This window comes from Hypanus sabinus, chromosome 21 (assembly GCF_030144855.1).
Source record: "Hypanus sabinus isolate sHypSab1 chromosome 21, sHypSab1.hap1, whole genome shotgun sequence".
In the NCBI taxonomy this organism is placed as follows: domain Eukaryota; kingdom Metazoa; phylum Chordata; class Chondrichthyes; order Myliobatiformes; family Dasyatidae; genus Hypanus; species Hypanus sabinus.
In genome coordinates, this window is record NC_082726.1 from 31,788,611 (window position 1) to 31,806,920 (window position 18,310).

Below are 18,310 nucleotides of genomic sequence, written 5' to 3' on the forward strand. Positions count from 1 at the left end.
TTATTTCATTTTGTATTTGTACAGTTTGTTGTCTTTTGCATGCTAGTTAAACGCACAAGTTGGTGCAGTCTTTCACTGATTCTGTTATGGTTATTATTCTATGGGTATATTTAGAATGCTTGCAAGACAATGAATGTTAGTGTTGTATATGGTGACATATAAGTACTTTGATAATAACAATGGTGTGTGGGAGAGGATCACAGAAATAGTGGTGATGGGAGAACTGGCAGGCTACCAGCTGACCTCAGTGAGTGAGTCAGCTCAACTCTGCAACACTGCTTGACCCAGCCCCTGACTCTTTCAGTTCAGTGGCAGGGTGAGAGAAGGGATGTAGAAATGTCTCATTCCCAACTGGGAGAAGGTGCCTGTGTCCCCACCCAATCCCGTCGGTACCTAAAGACTTGTTTGTATGTATGGACTGCCATATGTTGAGCATTCACAACCAGGTGAAGACCTGTATCCATGGCATCAGCCAGACCAAGGAGTTGATTGTAGACTTGAGGAGGGGGGAGCTGGGAGAACAGACACCAGTTCTCATTGAGGGGTCTGTGGTGGAAGGATAAGCAGCTTCAAGTTTTTGGGCATCAACCTCTCAGAGGATCTATCCTGGGTCCAACAAATTGACGCAATCACGAAGAAGACACACCAGCAGCTATACTTTGTTAGGAATTTGAAGAAATTGGGTATGCCACCAAAGACTTTTGCAAAGTTTTATGGATGTACAGTGGAGAGCATTCTGAGAGGTTGCATAGCCTGGTATAGAGGCTCCAATGCAAAGGATCACAAGAGGCTGCAGAGGGCTATACTGTCAACCAGCTCCATCATGGGCACAACTGTCCCCAGCAATGAGGACATCTTCAAGAGGTGCATCCAACATTAAGGATACTCACTGTTTGGGATATCACTTTTTTTTGTTATTACGGTTAGGTGGGAGGTACAGGAGCATGAAGGCCTACACTAAATTATTTAGGAACAGCTTTGTCCCCTCTGCCATTAGATTTCTGAGCAATGCATGAGTACTACATCATTTTGGCTTTTTTTAATGGACTACTCCTTTAGTAATTTATAGTTATTTTTTTTGTCTTTGCACTGTACTGCTGTCATAAAACAACAAATTTCACATTGTATAAGGCAGTGGTAATAAATCTGATTCTAAAGCAATTTAATGACATCCTAATGTTCTTTTATTATCTTTTTAAACCAGTACATTCTGATCCTAATGGTTGTAACGTGGATTGTGCCCTAATACATCAATGCAAACTATTCAAGATTAGGACATATCTGAGAGTGCTTCAGATGTGTGATATCCACAAGTTTTGATGGACCTCATAAATTATAGACTGGTTTTAAGGGCCACATAGAGTGGAAGGCAAATATGGTGAGACAACTGTTATGGATGTTTTACGAATGTGGAAGGCATTGATGGGCCAAGTGGCCTAATTCTGCTCCTATGTCTTATGGTGTCTGGTCTAGGAATGATTACTGTAAGGTCTGAGGTAGAATGGTACGCTGATTCGGTAAGTATTGCTGCTTCACTACTCCAGTGACCAGTGTTCAATCCTGACCTGTTGAAACACATTCTCCCTGTGACTGTGTGGGCTTCTTTTGGGTGCTTTGGTTTTCTCCTGCATCCTAAAGATGTGGAAGCTGATAGGTTAATGCCTCAAGTGTGTAAGTGAGAGGTAGAATCTGAGGGGACTTGGAAAGGATAAAATGGTGCTTGGTGTTTGGTAGTCAGCACACACAATTTATCTGGTATGTGACTCCATGAAAGATCAAAATGAAGCTTTCACAGCTAAAGAGCTTTTGCGGGGGGGGGGGGGGGGGGCAGGAGGGGCATAGTTTAATGAGGGATCTTGGGGTCTCTGTCCATAGATCTTAAAGTTGCCACACAAGTTGATAGGATGCTTAAGACAGTGTATGGTGTGTTGGCCTTCATTATTATTGGGATTGAGTTCAAGAGCTGCGAGGTAATGTTGTGGCTTTATGAAACTCTGGTCGGACCATGCTTGGAATATTGTGTTCAGTTCCAGTTGCCTCATGTGGAGATGTGGAGGCTTTAGAGAGGGTGCAAAGGAGACTTACCAGATGTATTGCCTGGATTAGAGAGCATATCTAATGAGGAAAAGTTCAGCAAGATAGAACTTTCCTCTTCGGTGTGAAGGAGGTTGAGAGGATAGAGATGTATAGGATGAAGCATAGTTCGAGTATCTTTTCCCCAGGGTGGAAATGGATAATACAAGAGGGGATAATTTTATGGTGATTGGAAGAAAGCATAGAAACATAGATACTGCACAATACAGGCCCTTCAGCCACAATGCTGTGCCAAACATATACTTAGAAATTACCTACAGTTACCCATAGCCCTCTATTTTTCTGAGTTCCATGTACCTATCCAGGAGTTTCTTAAAAGATCCTATCGTATCCACCTCCACCACTGTTGCTGGCAACCCATTCCATGCATTCACCACTCTCTGCTTAAAAGAAACTTGCCCTGACATCTCTACCTACTTACAAGCACCTTAAAACTATGTTCACTGGTGTTAATAGGGGGGATGTCAGAGATAAGTTTTTCTTACACAGTGGTGAGTGCATGGAAATCACTGGCAGTGATGGTAGAGACAGATACATTAGGGACATTTAAGAGACTTTTAGATTGGCATATGGATGAAAGAGAAATGGAGGATAGTCCGCTATGTAGGAGGGAACAGTTAAATTGGTTTTGTTTGTAGGTCAAAAGGTGGGGACAACATGGTGGGCCAAAGGCTTTGTACTGTTCTGTACTATTCTTTGTTTCATGGGTGAGTGAACAGTGAAACTCAATACTGGTGTTTTCTGCTGATGCACAGCCCTTTTACACTCAGTGATACAGAAGGAGACTACTTTGTCCACTGTGGCCATGCCAAGCTTTCAGGGTAATCATGTCAGTCTCATTTACCCTCTTATTTGCCTTTATCCCTGAAATGTTTTTTCTCTCACATATCAATCGACTCCCCTTTGATTCATTTACCTTTCTGGTAATCTTTCACCCACTGGCATATTGTTGGGAATAAAGCAGAATCCATTGGCTCACAGGGAGCGCATGCAGACTCCACACAGAATGTTTGGGATCACACTCGACTCTATGCAGTTGCTTCATAGGAACAAAGGCTGAGCTGGAAAAAGTTGTGGGAGTTCTTAGACCAAGTGGCATTAGTGGAAATACATGATTAATGTTTTCACTGGATGGCAGAAAAGTTTTGTATGAAGCATATTGACTTGAAACGTTAATATCTCCACAGATGCTGTCGGAACTGCCCTTTGCTTCATTTTGGATATACAGAATCTGCAGTATTTTGCTTTTTATTTTGATGGAGGTATGAGCCTCCTTCTGTGATAATAAACCCCACTAGAATTGTTTGTGGTTTAGATTAGTTTCAGTCAGTCAGCAGAGAAAGTTTGGAGTCGGTTATTGTGGATAGATATTACAGGTATGGAGGATTTTGAGTACCTTTTGAGTACTTAGCTGGTGGAAATTTGCCCAGAACTGTGTATCAGAAAACTCAGATGGTAGACAAGGGAGTGATTTGTGAGGGGAATTGGTGTAATGTCAACTACCCATGGTATCTTGCTCTGCGTTATGAAGTTGATGACCCAGTGTGTAGGTGACTGGTGCGAGGATAGATCTTTGAGAGACCCAATTGAAATGTTGCTGGAGTGAGGGCATGAGTTATTGGAGCTCATGTCAGCAACTTGCCAGTTGTTGGAGGTTGTTGCCACTGGATAGATGAGTATGGGGTGGATGAGAGCAGATGTATATGGCAGTCCAGTGGAGAAGATGGTGTGATCAATCATGTTATGGCAAGAATGTAATGCTGAGGTTTTATAAGGTGTTCATTAGACTACATTTTGAACATTGTGAGGAGTTTTGTGCCACATATCTAAGGAAGAATACTCTGGAATTGGAGAGGGTCCAGGGGAGGCTTTCAAGAACAATCTCTGGGATGAAAGATCAATGTGTGAGGAGTGTTTGATGGCGCTGGACCTGTATTTACTAATGTTTAGAAGGATGAGAGGGGAATTTCAATAAAACCTACTGAATCTTGAAAAGCCTGGATAGAGTCTATATGGAGAGCAGGCTTCCAGTAGTGGAGAAATTCTTGATTAGTAAGGGTGTCAAAGGTTTCGGGGAGAGGGTGAGAAAATAGGGTTGAAAGGAATAATAAATCAGCCATGATGAAATGATGAGAAAACTCGATGGGCTGAATGGTTTAGTTTTGCTCCTATGACTTGTGATCTAAGATGCTCCAAGTAAAGTCAACACGTGAGAGTTGAAACGTGCTGTTTTCAGCCACTATTATGCACTGTGCTGTGGGGCATTTGATTACTGGCCAGAGCTGGATCCATTGTTGTGTCAACAAGCTGCACCATTCAAGGAGCTGCCTGGGTTTTTGCTGCCCTTTTGATTTATCTACTATTTCCATTGGAAGCGAAAATAGAGTTAATTCAGCAAATATTTGAGGAAAATGTGTAGTGAGAGTTTGTGAAGAATTCCATCAAGAGAGAATGAGCTTTTATCTTTTGATTGTTATCTAACGTCTTTTGGTATCTCCTCTAGCAGAAGGCTTATGATTGATAAATAAATTTGATTAATTTCTCAATTTTATGCACAAAAATTTGAAGTTTACATACTTAACTCTATGTTAATACTTGGCTGTTGGAATCATGTCCTCTTTGGTGAAATATTGAATTAGCAACCTTTGATGATTCTCCATTTGTGCCACTTTCTTAACACCTTATTTGTCATTGTAAATATCTGCTTTATAATGACACTACCTATGTGAATGGCTGTGCTGTGTTCTAACATTCTGCCCTTAGGGGATAGGTCAGCAAATACAGAATTAGGCGTGTTTTTCTCAAATGGAATTAAGAACAGAATGTGAGCCGCACATATAAATGCCATCGAGAACAGTGCACGCTCACTGCATCACCCCTCCCCTGCCTTGACTTTATATTTTGGTAATTAAAATCTCAACTTTATGTTGTCAGATAACTCCAGGGAGTAAAGCGGAGGCTGCCAAGCTGTGTGTTGGGGATGTAATCTTGGACATTGATGGAGAAAAAACTGATGGAATGACGCACTTGGATGCTCAGAACAAGATCAAAGGATGTGGAGATGAGCTGACGTTCCTGATTTCCAGGTAAAACAACATTGCATGAATAAAATACTAAGCACAAGAGATGCTGCTGATGCTGAAATTCCAGAGCAACACATACAAAATAGTGGTAAAGATATGTTTGATAGGATCCCTTTGAAGATGGTAGAAGTTGTGGAGAATGTTGTCATGGATATGGAAGCTCATGGGATGGTACGTGAAGTCAAGAGGAAATCTAACCTTGTTAAGGTGCCAGAAAGATGGGTGAGGGCAGCATCAGTGGTAGAGGTAAGGAAATCCCTTTCTTTGAAGAAGAAGGACATCTCTGATATTCTGGAAAGGAAAGCCTCATCCAGGGAACAGATGCAGCAGAGACAAAGGAACTGACCTCCTCCCATAGATGCTGTCTGGCCTGCTGAGTTCTGCCAGCATTTTGTGTTTTTATTTATTTTCAGCATCTGCAGATTCACTCGTGTTGCCTGAGAAAAGGGAATGGCATTTTTACAGGAGTCAGGGTAGGAAGAAGTATAGTCAAGATAGCTGTGAGAGTTGATAGGTTTATGAAAGATATTGGTAGGTCGTTTGTCTCCAGAGATGGAGACAGATCAAGAAAAGGGAGAGAGGTGTCAGAAATTGACCAAGTTATTTAAGGGCTGGGTGGAAGTTGGGGGTAAAGCTGATGCCATTGACGATGTAGGGTCATTACTAGAGAGGGCTTGGAACATGGACTGTTGTGTTTAATAAAATACTTCTCACTTGTCTCTTCTGAATGGTGAGTAATCCCAGGGTCTGACAATGGCAGCTTTACAAATGGACTAAAGCATTTCTTAGCCACCAAGTGTGCCTTGGTTGTAGGTCACACCCCTGTACTGGTGTGATCAAGTCCCACTCCAGAGACATGACCACTTAAGTTAGGATGTTACTCCTTGTACAGAACTGACAAACTGTCTACCTTCTGTTATGTCAGGGAATGTTGTTGCCAATATTTACTCTTTAAATAATATCTTAAGAATATATTAGCTGGTTATTTACTTAATTGCCTCTTGTATTGGCTTCCTTCATTGCCACTTCAACTTAAGAAAATGCCTGTGATGTCTTTTGATGAGTAAAGGTCTAAGTCCATTTTAATTAAATAATGCATGATTTTTTGTTTCCTTTAGTCTGTAATTGAACTGTGTGGGTGTAGAAATATCTCATATTATTGAAACTGGCACTTGGCCTATTTGGCTTCTTCATAATTTGGGGCACGATGAAGCAATGTAGCTACCAATGACTAACTTGCATTGGTTTCTGTAACCAGGTACTCCTAGCCTATTAACTCAGCAGTAGAAGTGTTCAAAGTACATTTAGTATCAAAGTATGTATGAAGTATACAACCCTGAAATTCATCTTCCCACAGACAGTCACGAAACAAAGATGAACCATGGGACCAATCTGTTCAAAGAAAAACATCAGGCCCCCCTCCCCCACCCCATGCACTGAACAAAAATGTGCAAATGGCAACAAAAAAATCAGAGTGAAAATCCAGAATATAAAACACAACATCAAAAGGCATATTTCAGTATAGTTCAGCACAGTTTTGAACCAGCATACACATTTCTACAAGAAGGAGCTTCCTACAGGAAATTTTCCATTAGTTTTACTGTTGTAGACCCAACATTGGTCACACATAAAGATTTCACTCACAAGACTTGACGTCTTTCTGTGGTAGGTTGCGTGCATGTCAGTACGGCGCAGGGGAAGAATTGCCTGAGCTTCAGTGCCCTGCGATGGAGACAAAGTGAAAAATGAGAGATGTTCAGACAAACAGTTTTCATCCTGTAATCAATAACAGAGCAGAAGAGGATCATTGGGAAGGAAACGGATGGGGAAGCTGAGTGACAAAGGAGAGAGAACATCAGAGGAATTGGCAAAAATAATACTAAAACTCTGATGTATAATGATTGTGATTGAATATTCTTCATGGAAATGGTGGAAACATGCAGTCCGGCTGAAGCTCTTGGCATGTTGAAACATTCAGCAGGTCAGGAAATGTCCTATCCATCCCTCCCCACCCTCTCTATAACTTCAGCATAACCTGTTTTCTCTCTTCGTCCTTCCACGGATGCTGTCTGGTCTCCCAAATATTTCTATTATCTTCTATTTTTGTTTCGTATTTCCAGCATCTGGATTTTTTTTGATTTTCATAAATAACCATTTTCCACATTGTTTTTGATGTTTGTCGTCTGTGAATCTGCTTCTCGTTTAGATGTGTGCGGGTGAATTAGAACTCAGTTTGAATCTTTTCATGTCTCGCAGATTAGGACCCACAGTATCTGCAGACGGAACAGTAGACTGAATCTTTTTTTTTCAGTCTTCGGGAGTGTGTCAGGACCTCAGTGTAGTGTTCTCACAGGATGGAGGATGAGATTGTATTTCTGCTGCAGATTGAGAACCAGGGATCAGTGGGGCTTCCCGTTGGCTGATCTGAGTGATGGTGAGCTGGGATAACTCACTGTGTGGGCTGCAAGCTGCTTGGGCAGCAGTAACACGAGTACCTTCAAAACGCAACAGATGGGAATCTGGGAATCATTTTCACGCATCAAGATGGAATTTTTATTTTCTCTTAACTTTTAACAACTGCTGCAGACAATTAGTCTTCAGGGCACAGACTGCAGGTTTTTTAGGTGCCAACATTCCCCCCCTCCCTTTTAATAATGATAATGTCCAGCGGCTTCAGATTCCGGTTGGTTTCAGGACATTGTGTTTTCGACTAGAGTACGGCAGGTCATTTATGATCACTTATTGATTTATTTTAATAGCAGCTCTTTCAGTTTCGACACATCTCCCATGTGGCCACCATAACTGCAAACTTTCCCACTAATGCTTCATTACAGCTGCGTTTTCCACAGGGACTCCATCATCTCCACCTCACGGTTCCCAGTTACTCTTACTGTCTCAGTTGCTCTTTTCTCCTCCAGAGCCTCTCATCAGGATTTCCTGTTACATTATATTTGTCAAGAGTGTTGATTGTGTCTTGACTGCCATTTCTTATACCTTCTTTATTTCAGCTCCTTTCCCCATATAATTGTCAGCTCAGTTTCTGCTTCAATCTGAGGGTCATGGTTTCAATTCCTAATACGAGTTCATCGCCAATTTACCTGTGCAGTAATGAGCAGATGCGTCACTGACAGAAGCTCTGATTGTTAAACTGTCTTAATCTGCTCTTTCCGGATGCAAAAACCATGGTCCTTGCACATTATTGTCTTGCTTTCTCTGTCAATGTGACACTGTATGCTGCATTCTGTTATTGCTTCCCCTTGTATTACCTCAAGGTACTTTGTTTTGAAATGATCTGTATGGATGGCTTGCAAGACTAAGTTTTTCTCCATATCTCAGTACGTGACAGTAATAAAACAATACCAATTTGTGTCATGTCGAACAATTATATCACAAGCAATGTGCCTTAAATTCTGATCGTTGTTATGTTGATTGTTTGAGTCTGTGAATTTAGTCTCTAGTGGATTGGAAATGTGGTAAGATCCTTCAAGAAGGAGGGGGAATTAGGTGGAAAAATTGCTGGAATGTTTTATTAAGGAAAGGCTAGAGACTGAGAACTTAAGACCACATTGGTTCTGCCTAATTATGTTATGAAAGGGAATACAGAAAACTACTAGAGTTCTTTAGGGAACACACATAATGCTGAGTTCCTCTAGCATTTTGTGTGCATTGCTTGGATTTCCAGCATCTGCAGATTTTCTCTTGTTTGTGAGTTCTTTAGGGGATGTAATTGGCATAGAGGATAAAGGGAAGCCAGTGCTTATAGTATATTTGGACTTCATGAGGTATTCTAGTAAAGTGACATATAACTGCATAAAATAAGGGGTATAGGTTTGAAGGTACCTGGTATAGAAAATCAGTTCACAGACCTAAAATGAATAGTTGAAATAAATAGTTAGAACAGGGAGCACTGGAGATGAGGGATGAATTTTGACAGTACCTACCATACTTAGAAGAATAGAAGGATAGAACATTACAGTGTACCCCTTTGTTACAGAGAAGCTGTGTTTCTAGAAAGCCTTTGCCACTTTTTGCCAAGGGTTCATGTTACAGAAAAATCACAATACCAAAGTTTGTTGCTTCTTTTATGTTTTGTTCTCCTAAAGATTCCATAAGAGCAAATTTTTATCCACATCTCAAATTTCTTTGGTAGTGAATTCCATAAAGTTGTATTTCCATGAACTGCTGAAATGTTGGTACTAACTGTACTTAGATGTTGTGAGGATAATGAATGAGAATTAACATATCTTAGAGGATAGATTCCTCCCTGGAGAAGTCTATAACTGAGAGGCATAGCCTCAAGATGGGTGGTCTATTCAAGCTGGAGATGAGGAGGAATTTCTTCCAAAGTTTGTGATTAGTTCTCATTCTCTACCCTAGAGAGCTGGGGGTGAATTGAGAAGCAGGGAGGTCGGGGTGGTGGATCACTTCATCTCCCTAACTTGGTTTCACATATCATTTTCCAGCTTGTACTCCTTCCCCTCTCACCACCTTCTTATTCTGGCCTCTTCCCCTTTCCTTTCCAACCTTGATGAAGGATCTCAGCCTGAGACATCAACTCTTTATTCCTCTCTGACGTTCCTCCAGCATTTTGTATGTTACTCTGATCTTCCAGCATCCACAGAATCTCTTGTGTTTATGATTTATCCTACAATGCAACGTTTGAACCAATTTACTTGGTCATTATCACTTAACAGTGTGCTCTGCCCAAGTGGCCTGTCTTGGTTCCCTACGCAAACAGTGAGTGCACAAAGTGCTTCCTTGGCTGTGTTTGGCTTTGGAAAACAGTGAGACTGTGATCGTGGCAACAGAAACATAGGTCAGTTTTCTTTACTGCCCTTTCTGCATATTGAATGAAATGACCCAGAGGTGACCATCGATGCCAAATCAACCTAAAGTCACCCAGACTAGTCCTTGCCTCATGTATGTCTGCAGTAGCAGTGAGCTGGGTCCTTTCATTGAGTCATAGTCACACGACACAGAACTGTTCCTCTTGTCCCATCACTGCTATGTCTTAGTGGTTGATCCACTGTGTTCTATACTTTTATACGTTGGTTATTTAAGTGATGGCCCAAAGGCTTAAATATCATGAGAGTCCCAACCACCACCACCCTCACAGCAGTGTGTTCCAAATTGTAACCACCTCTGGGTGGAAAAAAAAATCTTTTCTTTTAATTCTCACCGAATCTCTTGTTTCTCATCATTCTGAGGCCCTCTATTGGTCGGGATGTTGGAGTGCTCCTCCAACCTGAGTTTGGCCTCATCATGGCAGTAGAGGAGGCCATGTATGGACATATCCAAATGGGAATGTGAAGCAGAGTTGAAGTGGGTGGCAACCGGGAGGTGGAGCAACACCTCATATACTGTCTGGGTAGTCTCCAGCCCCTTGGCATGAACATTGAATTCTCCAGCTTCTGGTAATTCCCTCCCCCTCCCTTCCCCCATTTGTTTCACTCTACCTCCTCCTCCAGCTGCCTATCATCTCCCTCATGGTTCTGCCTCTTTCTACTACCCATAGTGCTTTTCCATTGCATTCCTTCTTCACCTTTCCTGCCTATCCCCTCCCTGCTTCCCCTCTCCCACTCCTTGATCTTTCCCCTTACTGGTTTTTCACCTGGCACCTACCAGCCTTCTCCTTCCTACCCTCCCCACCCACCTTCTTTATAGGGCTTCTGCCCCCTCCCTCTGCAGTCCTGATGAAGGGTCTCGGCCCAAAATGTTGACTGTTCATTTCCACGGATGCTGCCCGACCTGCTGAGTTCCTCCAGTGTGTTGTACGTGATGCTTTGACCTCAGCTTCTACAGAGTATTTTGTGTTTAGCATTGAACTCAATGTAGGTTGGCCTCAGGGACTCCAGTTCTGGATTTTTCCTCAGGTTTTACTCCTGAAGCCTTCCCCCATGAGTGCATATAGCCACAAGGCAGGATAGGTGCCTTGTGACTCATCAAAGGTACCTCTGTTTATGGAGAAATTTTGTTTTTTTTAACTACCTGCCATGTCTCTCACAATTTTTTGCATATCTCCTGAAAGCTCTCCTCTGCTCACAGGAAAACAAGCCCAGGCTATCCAGTAATGCAAGAAGAACATGCTGCAAAAGCTCAGCGGGTCTGACAGTATTGGTGAAAGGTGAAATGGTTAATGTTTTAAGACTAAGGCTTTTTGTCAAATGTGAGAATGATCTGGAATATTGATGCTGTCCTTGCTTGTGGCAATCAAGATTTAAATATCAACACGAGATTCTTGCGGATGCTAGAATCCACCCTCTCAGCAGTGTGTTCCAGTTGAGAGGTGTGTCAGAGACCTTGTTAAACAAGGCTTGCATTTCTGGCAATGGACTGAGTGAGTGAGTGAGTGAGTGAGTGAGTGAGTGAGTGAGCTGACCTAAGGGAGTTACTGGTTTTCTGAAGTCACCACTTTTACCAGGAATTATCAGCCATGGCCCCTTTTAAACCCAGAGAAATAATAAATTCCAAGTAATGTTTCCATCCCACTCCTGGACAAACCTGGAGGGCTGATTATGTTGGGGAGTGATAAAGAAAGAACTGCTGGAATTGTCACTGGACAGAAGTCCATTGAGCTGCAAAGGAAACTTCAAAACTGGAGTTACTGAGTTGATGGAGCATCTGATTTACTGTAGTCAATTGCTCCCATAAATTGTGTTTGGTAGACGAGTAAAATATGAACTGGTTAAAACCATACCTTTTTTGTCCATCTTTCTGTGTGTAACTGGGTGACTCTGATTGTGATGAATGGGCCTGTTGTTCCTGTAACTCATGGGTCACAAATGTTTGTACATATTTCCCCACTTCTTTTCCACTCATTAACTTCTCAATGACCAGAATGTAGCTGAAATGCAGTGACCTCTTCTACATGTTCCTTTTTTTCTCCTTACAGTTTTTTCACACCTGCTCTGTGTCTTTGATTTGATTCCAAATTGCTGTTTTCTCCTTTGTCCTTACACTCACTAGTCAAGGAAAATGACTCCGGACCTGATGTTCATGACTTGCAGATGTGATGTTACTATCATTGTTGAATTATCAGTTCTTGATCTCATTAGTTTATGCTGCCGGTACTCTTGTAAAAGCATGGAGACATGACCAAGAGCTTCAGTTGTTGTTCATCCAGTGTGTGGCAGTTCTGTGGGTGAAATGAGGGAGGGTAGACAAGAATGGGCAAACTGGTTCAAGCTGACAGGAAGGCAATAATAACTCAAATAACCTCAAGTTACCTCAGTGGTGTATAGAAAAGCATCTCTGAATGCACAATACATCAAACTTTGAAGTTGATGGGCTACAGCAGTAGATGATCACTAATGTACACTCGGTGGCCATTTTAGGCACAGGAGGTACCTAAATAAAGTGGCTACTGAGTGTATATTGCAATACAAACGGTGATGAATGCCCTGTGCCCAGAGTGCTTCAGCTCCAGGGAGAGACATCCCTTGCACTCTTTCATTATTGTGTCTGTAATCCAAATGGCATGCAAAAAATCTCATGCCAAACTCTGCCCAAGTCTGACAGGAGGCACGGTGCTCTGTCTCCTATTGTTGGTGATCATTCTAGGCAAAGTGGCATTGTGAGTGGTTCTGCAACAGGCTAACAATAGAGCAGACCATATACAGACATGAAACTGCACGGCCTCTGGCTGTCTTATTGATCCATTATTCCTAGCTTGTTCCATTTAAGGGATCTTCCCCCAGCCCCTGCCCCCCCCCCCATCTCTTAAAGCATGTGTGTTAATCTGCACAAACTCAAGACTTCACAAATTTTTTTGTAATGTTTTTAATTAAACCCATGGAGATTTGATAGTTTCACATCTCCACCAGTTATTTTGCCATCTGAGAATGTATTTAAATAGAGTTGGGACAAGAAGTCATTACTAGTTCCTTACACTGAAGACAAATGCAGTCTTCCTTGAGTCAGGCTATTGTTTTTCATGAATTTAAAACTACCGAATCAGAACGTGCTTGAAATATGGCAAAGCCCTGGGCTGGTAACAAGCGTCCGCTGGCCAACATTATCCCCAAATCAAATTTTGAGCATTCAGCAAACCCACTGAGGTCTTTACACTCCTTCAATTTCCACTTGACTTCCTGAGTGATGCATGAACTCTCCTCCGTTTATAAAAATTACCTCTTTAACAGAGTTTGCTGTTGCCAAAAAAAACACAAATCTGTATGAGGAACTTAGTGCACTAGACAGCACCTATAGAGGAACATGGGTGGTTAATTTTCCCAGTTGAGACGTTTCATCTATGAAATTTTGTTTAACAATACTTCAATAAACCATTTTCAGAAAATTTACCATGTTAAAGATATGATTATAAATATAATACATTCAAAGTACATTTATTATCAAAGTATGTATGTTATGTACAATCTTGAGATTTGTCACACTACAGGCAGCCACAAAACAAAAAAATAGAACCCATTAAAAAGAAGACAGTCAAACACAAAGTGCAAAAAAAAGAACAAATCGTGCAAATAATAAAAAGTAAGCAAATAACACACAGAACTAAAGTTCACAGCCACGCAGCCAGTCACCATTGCAGATGGTCCAGGAGCCTGTTATTGTAGGCCACAGCCTCAGTTCAGCACGGAGACAAGTAAACCTCTCCGAGCAGTGAGCTGAAGACCGGCCCAACCCTCACCTTTGGCCCTGATACTCTGACCATTTCAGACTGGCCCAGCACTTAGCTTGGCCAAACATTGGTTCATTCCTTATTCTCAGACCTGGGCTCTGCTGCCTCGATTCAGCCCATACCCAGCTGGTTCTTAAAATCAGTCAAACATCAGCTTGTTCCTCGCTCTTGGGCCTGCGCCCCGCAGCTTCGACTCTGCCTCACCTTGCCTTGGATCTGCCACTTTCAATTGGCTCCAAGTCCACTCTAGCAATAGCCTAACATTGGCTCTTTCCTTGCTCTTGGACGTGGGCCGTGCCACCTCAATTTGGCTCAAACAAGCCAAGCACAATCATCCTGTACCTTCGAGACTTCAGTTCACCCCTGTAAAATACCAGGTCATACAGGCAGTTCAATAGCGCAGCTCTGAAAGGAAAGTTACAGGCAATGATCATTGTCCAGAAAAAGTGTGATTAATAGAGTCGTTAGTAGCTCTGTTTGCTGAGAGTAAAGTGTCGCTGTGTTTCACCAGCACCTTCTTAGATCTGCTGTCCTCCTTAGTCAGACTGAAAGTTTCCTATTGTCTGTTCTGGGGCAGTTTGCTAGTGTCTTGTTTGGCTAACTTTGCAGGAAGATGTACTGATTGTTTTACATCTGGCTCCACCAACTCACACCACATCGTTGTATCTCTTGCAATGTGTAATCTGACCACGGATGAATAAGCTGTGTTGAGCAATGTGAAGGAAAGAAGCTGCTACTTGGCCATTTGAACTGCCCCAACAGACTGTCAAAGCTCCTCAGCTGGTTTATTTGTTTGGGGTACCACAGGCAGTGTTTCACTCCGGGTAAATTAGGATACCATGATCGGGGAGGTGGGTTCACTGGTGTGGTAGGCTGGGCTTTTAAACAGTGTCTGGGATAGCATGCAACTGGCCAGGTTTCCCTGTTAGTGACTGTAGCGTAGGGTTTATAGGAAGAAAGAGAACATCAGTCCTGGTTTGATGTTTCTTTTCCTATACACATTCCTTCCCCCATAATATTCTTCTACGCGTTTGTTAGTCACTATCCAATATGTACTTGGTGAAAAGCCATTTGAACCAAGTATGGACTTACAACCATTAGATTCAGGAAGAGGTGAAAACAGATTGACTTTGTGCTATTTTTAGCTTTGTGACAGTTCCTCTTTGTGTCAGAAGGTAGTAGGTCCAAATCCTATACCAGACCACATAATCCAGTTCTAATTCAGTGCTGAGGGAATGCCAATTTACATATTCACTGCCTCTGAGATGACACATTTCAAATGAAACTTCATTTGCTTTCCCAACTGAAGTGCAAAATAGTGCCACAAGATCTTTTGCAAAGAGCAAACCAATTCTCCTGGGGTTGATCCTCTCCCCTTATTGAGGCCCAAGAGGTGCCAGTGGGATCGTTATCATACACTGCATCTGAGGGGAGGACGAAGAGCGGGTTATCAGTGAATCCAATGACGTCAGTGTCAAACACTGAGCAGAAATCATGAGTCAGCTGTGTCCTTTACTAGCTCCCAGTTTGTCACCACTGCGGGAGTTGCATTTGAATCCTAGATTTCTTCTGGGTTGAATTCACCTGTAAAGATGACTCATGCAAGACACATGATTTGCTCAGAAAATTGGGTAGTGCTCAGTATGAACATTATGTCATCATGCCTAACAACTCACTTAACCTATTGTCCAACAGCTAACAAACATTGTTGGGAACCATCATCTCTCTTCTCTCATCTACCATTGCCTAAAACTTATTGAACACTATGCCAATGACTTCATCATATAATCTGGTATTGTCAATGGCAGATGTGAAAAGTTCACGCTGAGTAATATGACTGAAACACAGTTCAAATGTCTGATTTTTATCTGTGGACTTCAAGCACCTGGCAATGCAGACATTCACAAACATCTCCTGGGCAGACTGGAGCAAGATCCTGATATGACTCAAGAATGTCAGTGGTTGATCAAGCTGAAACATGATTTCAACCTGGTCGAACAGAACTATATCAACGCAGTTTCCAGTGGCCCAGACATCATCATTCAGCAGAACTCCAAGCCACCAACCATGGCGTGTTGGAACTGTGCTGCATGGCATTGCATAAGAAATTGCTAATACAAGAAACACATTTGCAGTAAATGCCAATGGCATGGTCACAAAGTAGGCTTTTGTTGTCCTTCACTGCCTCCCACGGCAGATAAGCACGAGGGCAAGATGTTTTAAAGCCATCAAAATTTACAAGGAGTTTAAAGGTCACACTGCCTTACCAATTGTAGATCGCTGGTAACAAACTGGTGTGATCAAAGCTGTCAATGACTCTCATTGGGCAGCTCCAGTACTCATCAACAAGTAAACCAATGGTACAGTGAGGTTGTGTGTAGGCTTCTCAACTGGTCTCAGTGTGGCTCTGGAGGCACACCGGTATCCATTACCAGTACCTGCCGTCTCCTCGTAAAATTGAATGGTGGTCACTACTTTATGAAGTAGGACCACCAAGCAGAAGTAATGGAAAAGTCACAGGAGCTTTTCACCATAACAACACATTAGGGGTTGTTTTCCTTCTTCTATCTTCAGGGTAAAGGCAGTTCCTTCAATTTTCCAGTAGCTTAAGAACACCATGCTGAGTGGTATTGATGGTGTTGTCATTAACCTCGACCACGTCATTGTGATGGGCATGGATCGGACACAGCTATGCCAATGCCCGGACCATAATTTGAACAAACTGCAAGACTGTGGACTGTGACTTAATGCAGCCTCCTGATGTCTTCAGTCAGATATCCGGGATTCATCATAGATAAGCAGGGTAATCTCACAGCTCCCTAAAACATTGCTGCTGTTTTAGAGATGCCTGCACCTTGCATTCATTTTTGGGCAACATCAGTCATGATTCAGCATTCTCCTGGGCCATACACCGGCTGAGAGAGGTACTCAATGCCATGCTCAACAATGGTGCTGCGTGGAAATGGTCTGAACAATGCCAAGGGCATTTTGATCAGGTGAGAAATATACTGTTCTAACTTACTAGATTGTCAATTGTTGTTGCATCGGGTATGTCCAACAACAGAGTAGGTGTTGTCATATCCCATATCTTCCTTGATCTTTCCAAAAAAGCTGTCATATATGCAACCATATCACTGACCACAGTAGAAAGGAACTATGGACACATCAAGAAGAAAGCCTTGGGAATCATCTTTGCCATGAAGTAATTCCACAAGATGGTTTATGGCAGACGGTTTACTCTCCTTACTGATCACAAGCCACTGTTATCCAACTTCAAGTCTAAGACAGGCATCCTTGTGTATACCTGTATAGCTAACTATCTACAAAGTTGGGCAACTATGTTAGTTGCCTATGGTTTTGAAATCCCAGGAACTTGATCAGGCAGAAACTCTCTCCAGACTTGTGAATCAATGGGTTACTGAAAACGAAGATGCTTTTGTGGCTGCAATTTATTGTGAAGTCCACTGACTTGTATCAGATGCTGCTGAAGGTCTTCTGGCCACCATCAACAAGATTGGAGCAGAAGCAGCTGCAGATCCTTTTCTGCAGGGTATGTCTAGGTAACTTGTTAATTGATGACAGTATTGACTTCTTTGGTCTAATCAGTGGGTATACCTACCTTGTCCAGGTTGACAGCTATTCTAAATGGCTAGAAGTACTACCTATGAAGTCAACTGCAACAACGGTTGCCAATCAACAGCTGCTGATATTCGGCGGCTTTAAGATCTCAGTAACACTTCTTTCTGACAATAACACTGAATAGAGTGCAGAGCAGATTGCTGAATTCTGCTAGAACAATGGCTTTATCCACACCTGCTCACCACCATGTCATCCACTGTCCAATGGCCAAGCAAAGAAAGCAGAAAGTTTTGTTGATGCCTTCAAAGGGTGGCTTCTGAAATCTAGAGTGGAACGAGCATTGGCCAAGTCTCTCAACACATTTCTGCTAACGTAATGAATTACACCGCATCCAGGCCTCGAGGGAAGTCTCCAACTGAAGCACTTTTGGGAAGAAAACTTTGTACACTGTTGGATGAAATACTGCCACGGTGTTGAACATCTGAGACAGCAGATGGTGAGGTGCACAAAGGCAGCCACACAGACTTTGGTCAAAGGGTGAAGTCACTCAAGCCCAGAGCTGCAGTGTGGGCTAGAAATATCACAATAGTCAAGACCACTGGGTGCCAAGTCAGATATCAAACAAATGGGGAAAGTGTTCTAGGAAGTTATTGTAGACAGACATCACTGATGTCGACACATCAACCAGTTACGGTCATGTGCCCCTGAAGGCATAAAAGGTTCATCAGAGCTGGACTTTCACTTTCTCGTGCAAGTGTTTGATTTACCCTGACTGAACCAACCACCAGCATCAGCACAGCCACGTGCAATATCACAACAAGAAAATGACAGGCAGCTATCACTAAGGAGTGATCACCAGCGCAAGCTGCTTAAGTCAACCCTCGGCTCAAATCCTACAGGAAATTATCTTCAAGGG

General features: G+C 42.4%; 1 protein-coding gene and 1 long non-coding RNA gene across 2 annotated transcripts in view; one reads left to right on the forward strand and one right to left on the reverse strand.

The window, feature by feature from the left end:
* The window catches only part of LOC132378923 (uncharacterized), a 53,960-nt gene that overhangs the window by 28,952 nt on the left and 6,698 nt on the right, over positions 1-18,310 (reverse strand). Inside the window, exon 2 of the long non-coding RNA XR_009507224.1 lies at positions 6,822-6,899. This is a non-coding gene — a long non-coding RNA (uncharacterized LOC132378923). The remainder of the gene's footprint in view (positions 1-6,821; positions 6,900-18,310) is intronic.
* The window catches only part of pdlim1 (PDZ and LIM domain 1 (elfin)), a 92,338-nt gene that overhangs the window by 27,270 nt on the left and 46,758 nt on the right, over positions 1-18,310 (forward strand). Inside the window, exon 2 of the mRNA XM_059946264.1 lies at positions 5,029-5,180. Coding sequence (XP_059802247.1) covers positions 5,029-5,180 — 152 coding nt within the window. The remainder of the gene's footprint in view (positions 1-5,028; positions 5,181-18,310) is intronic.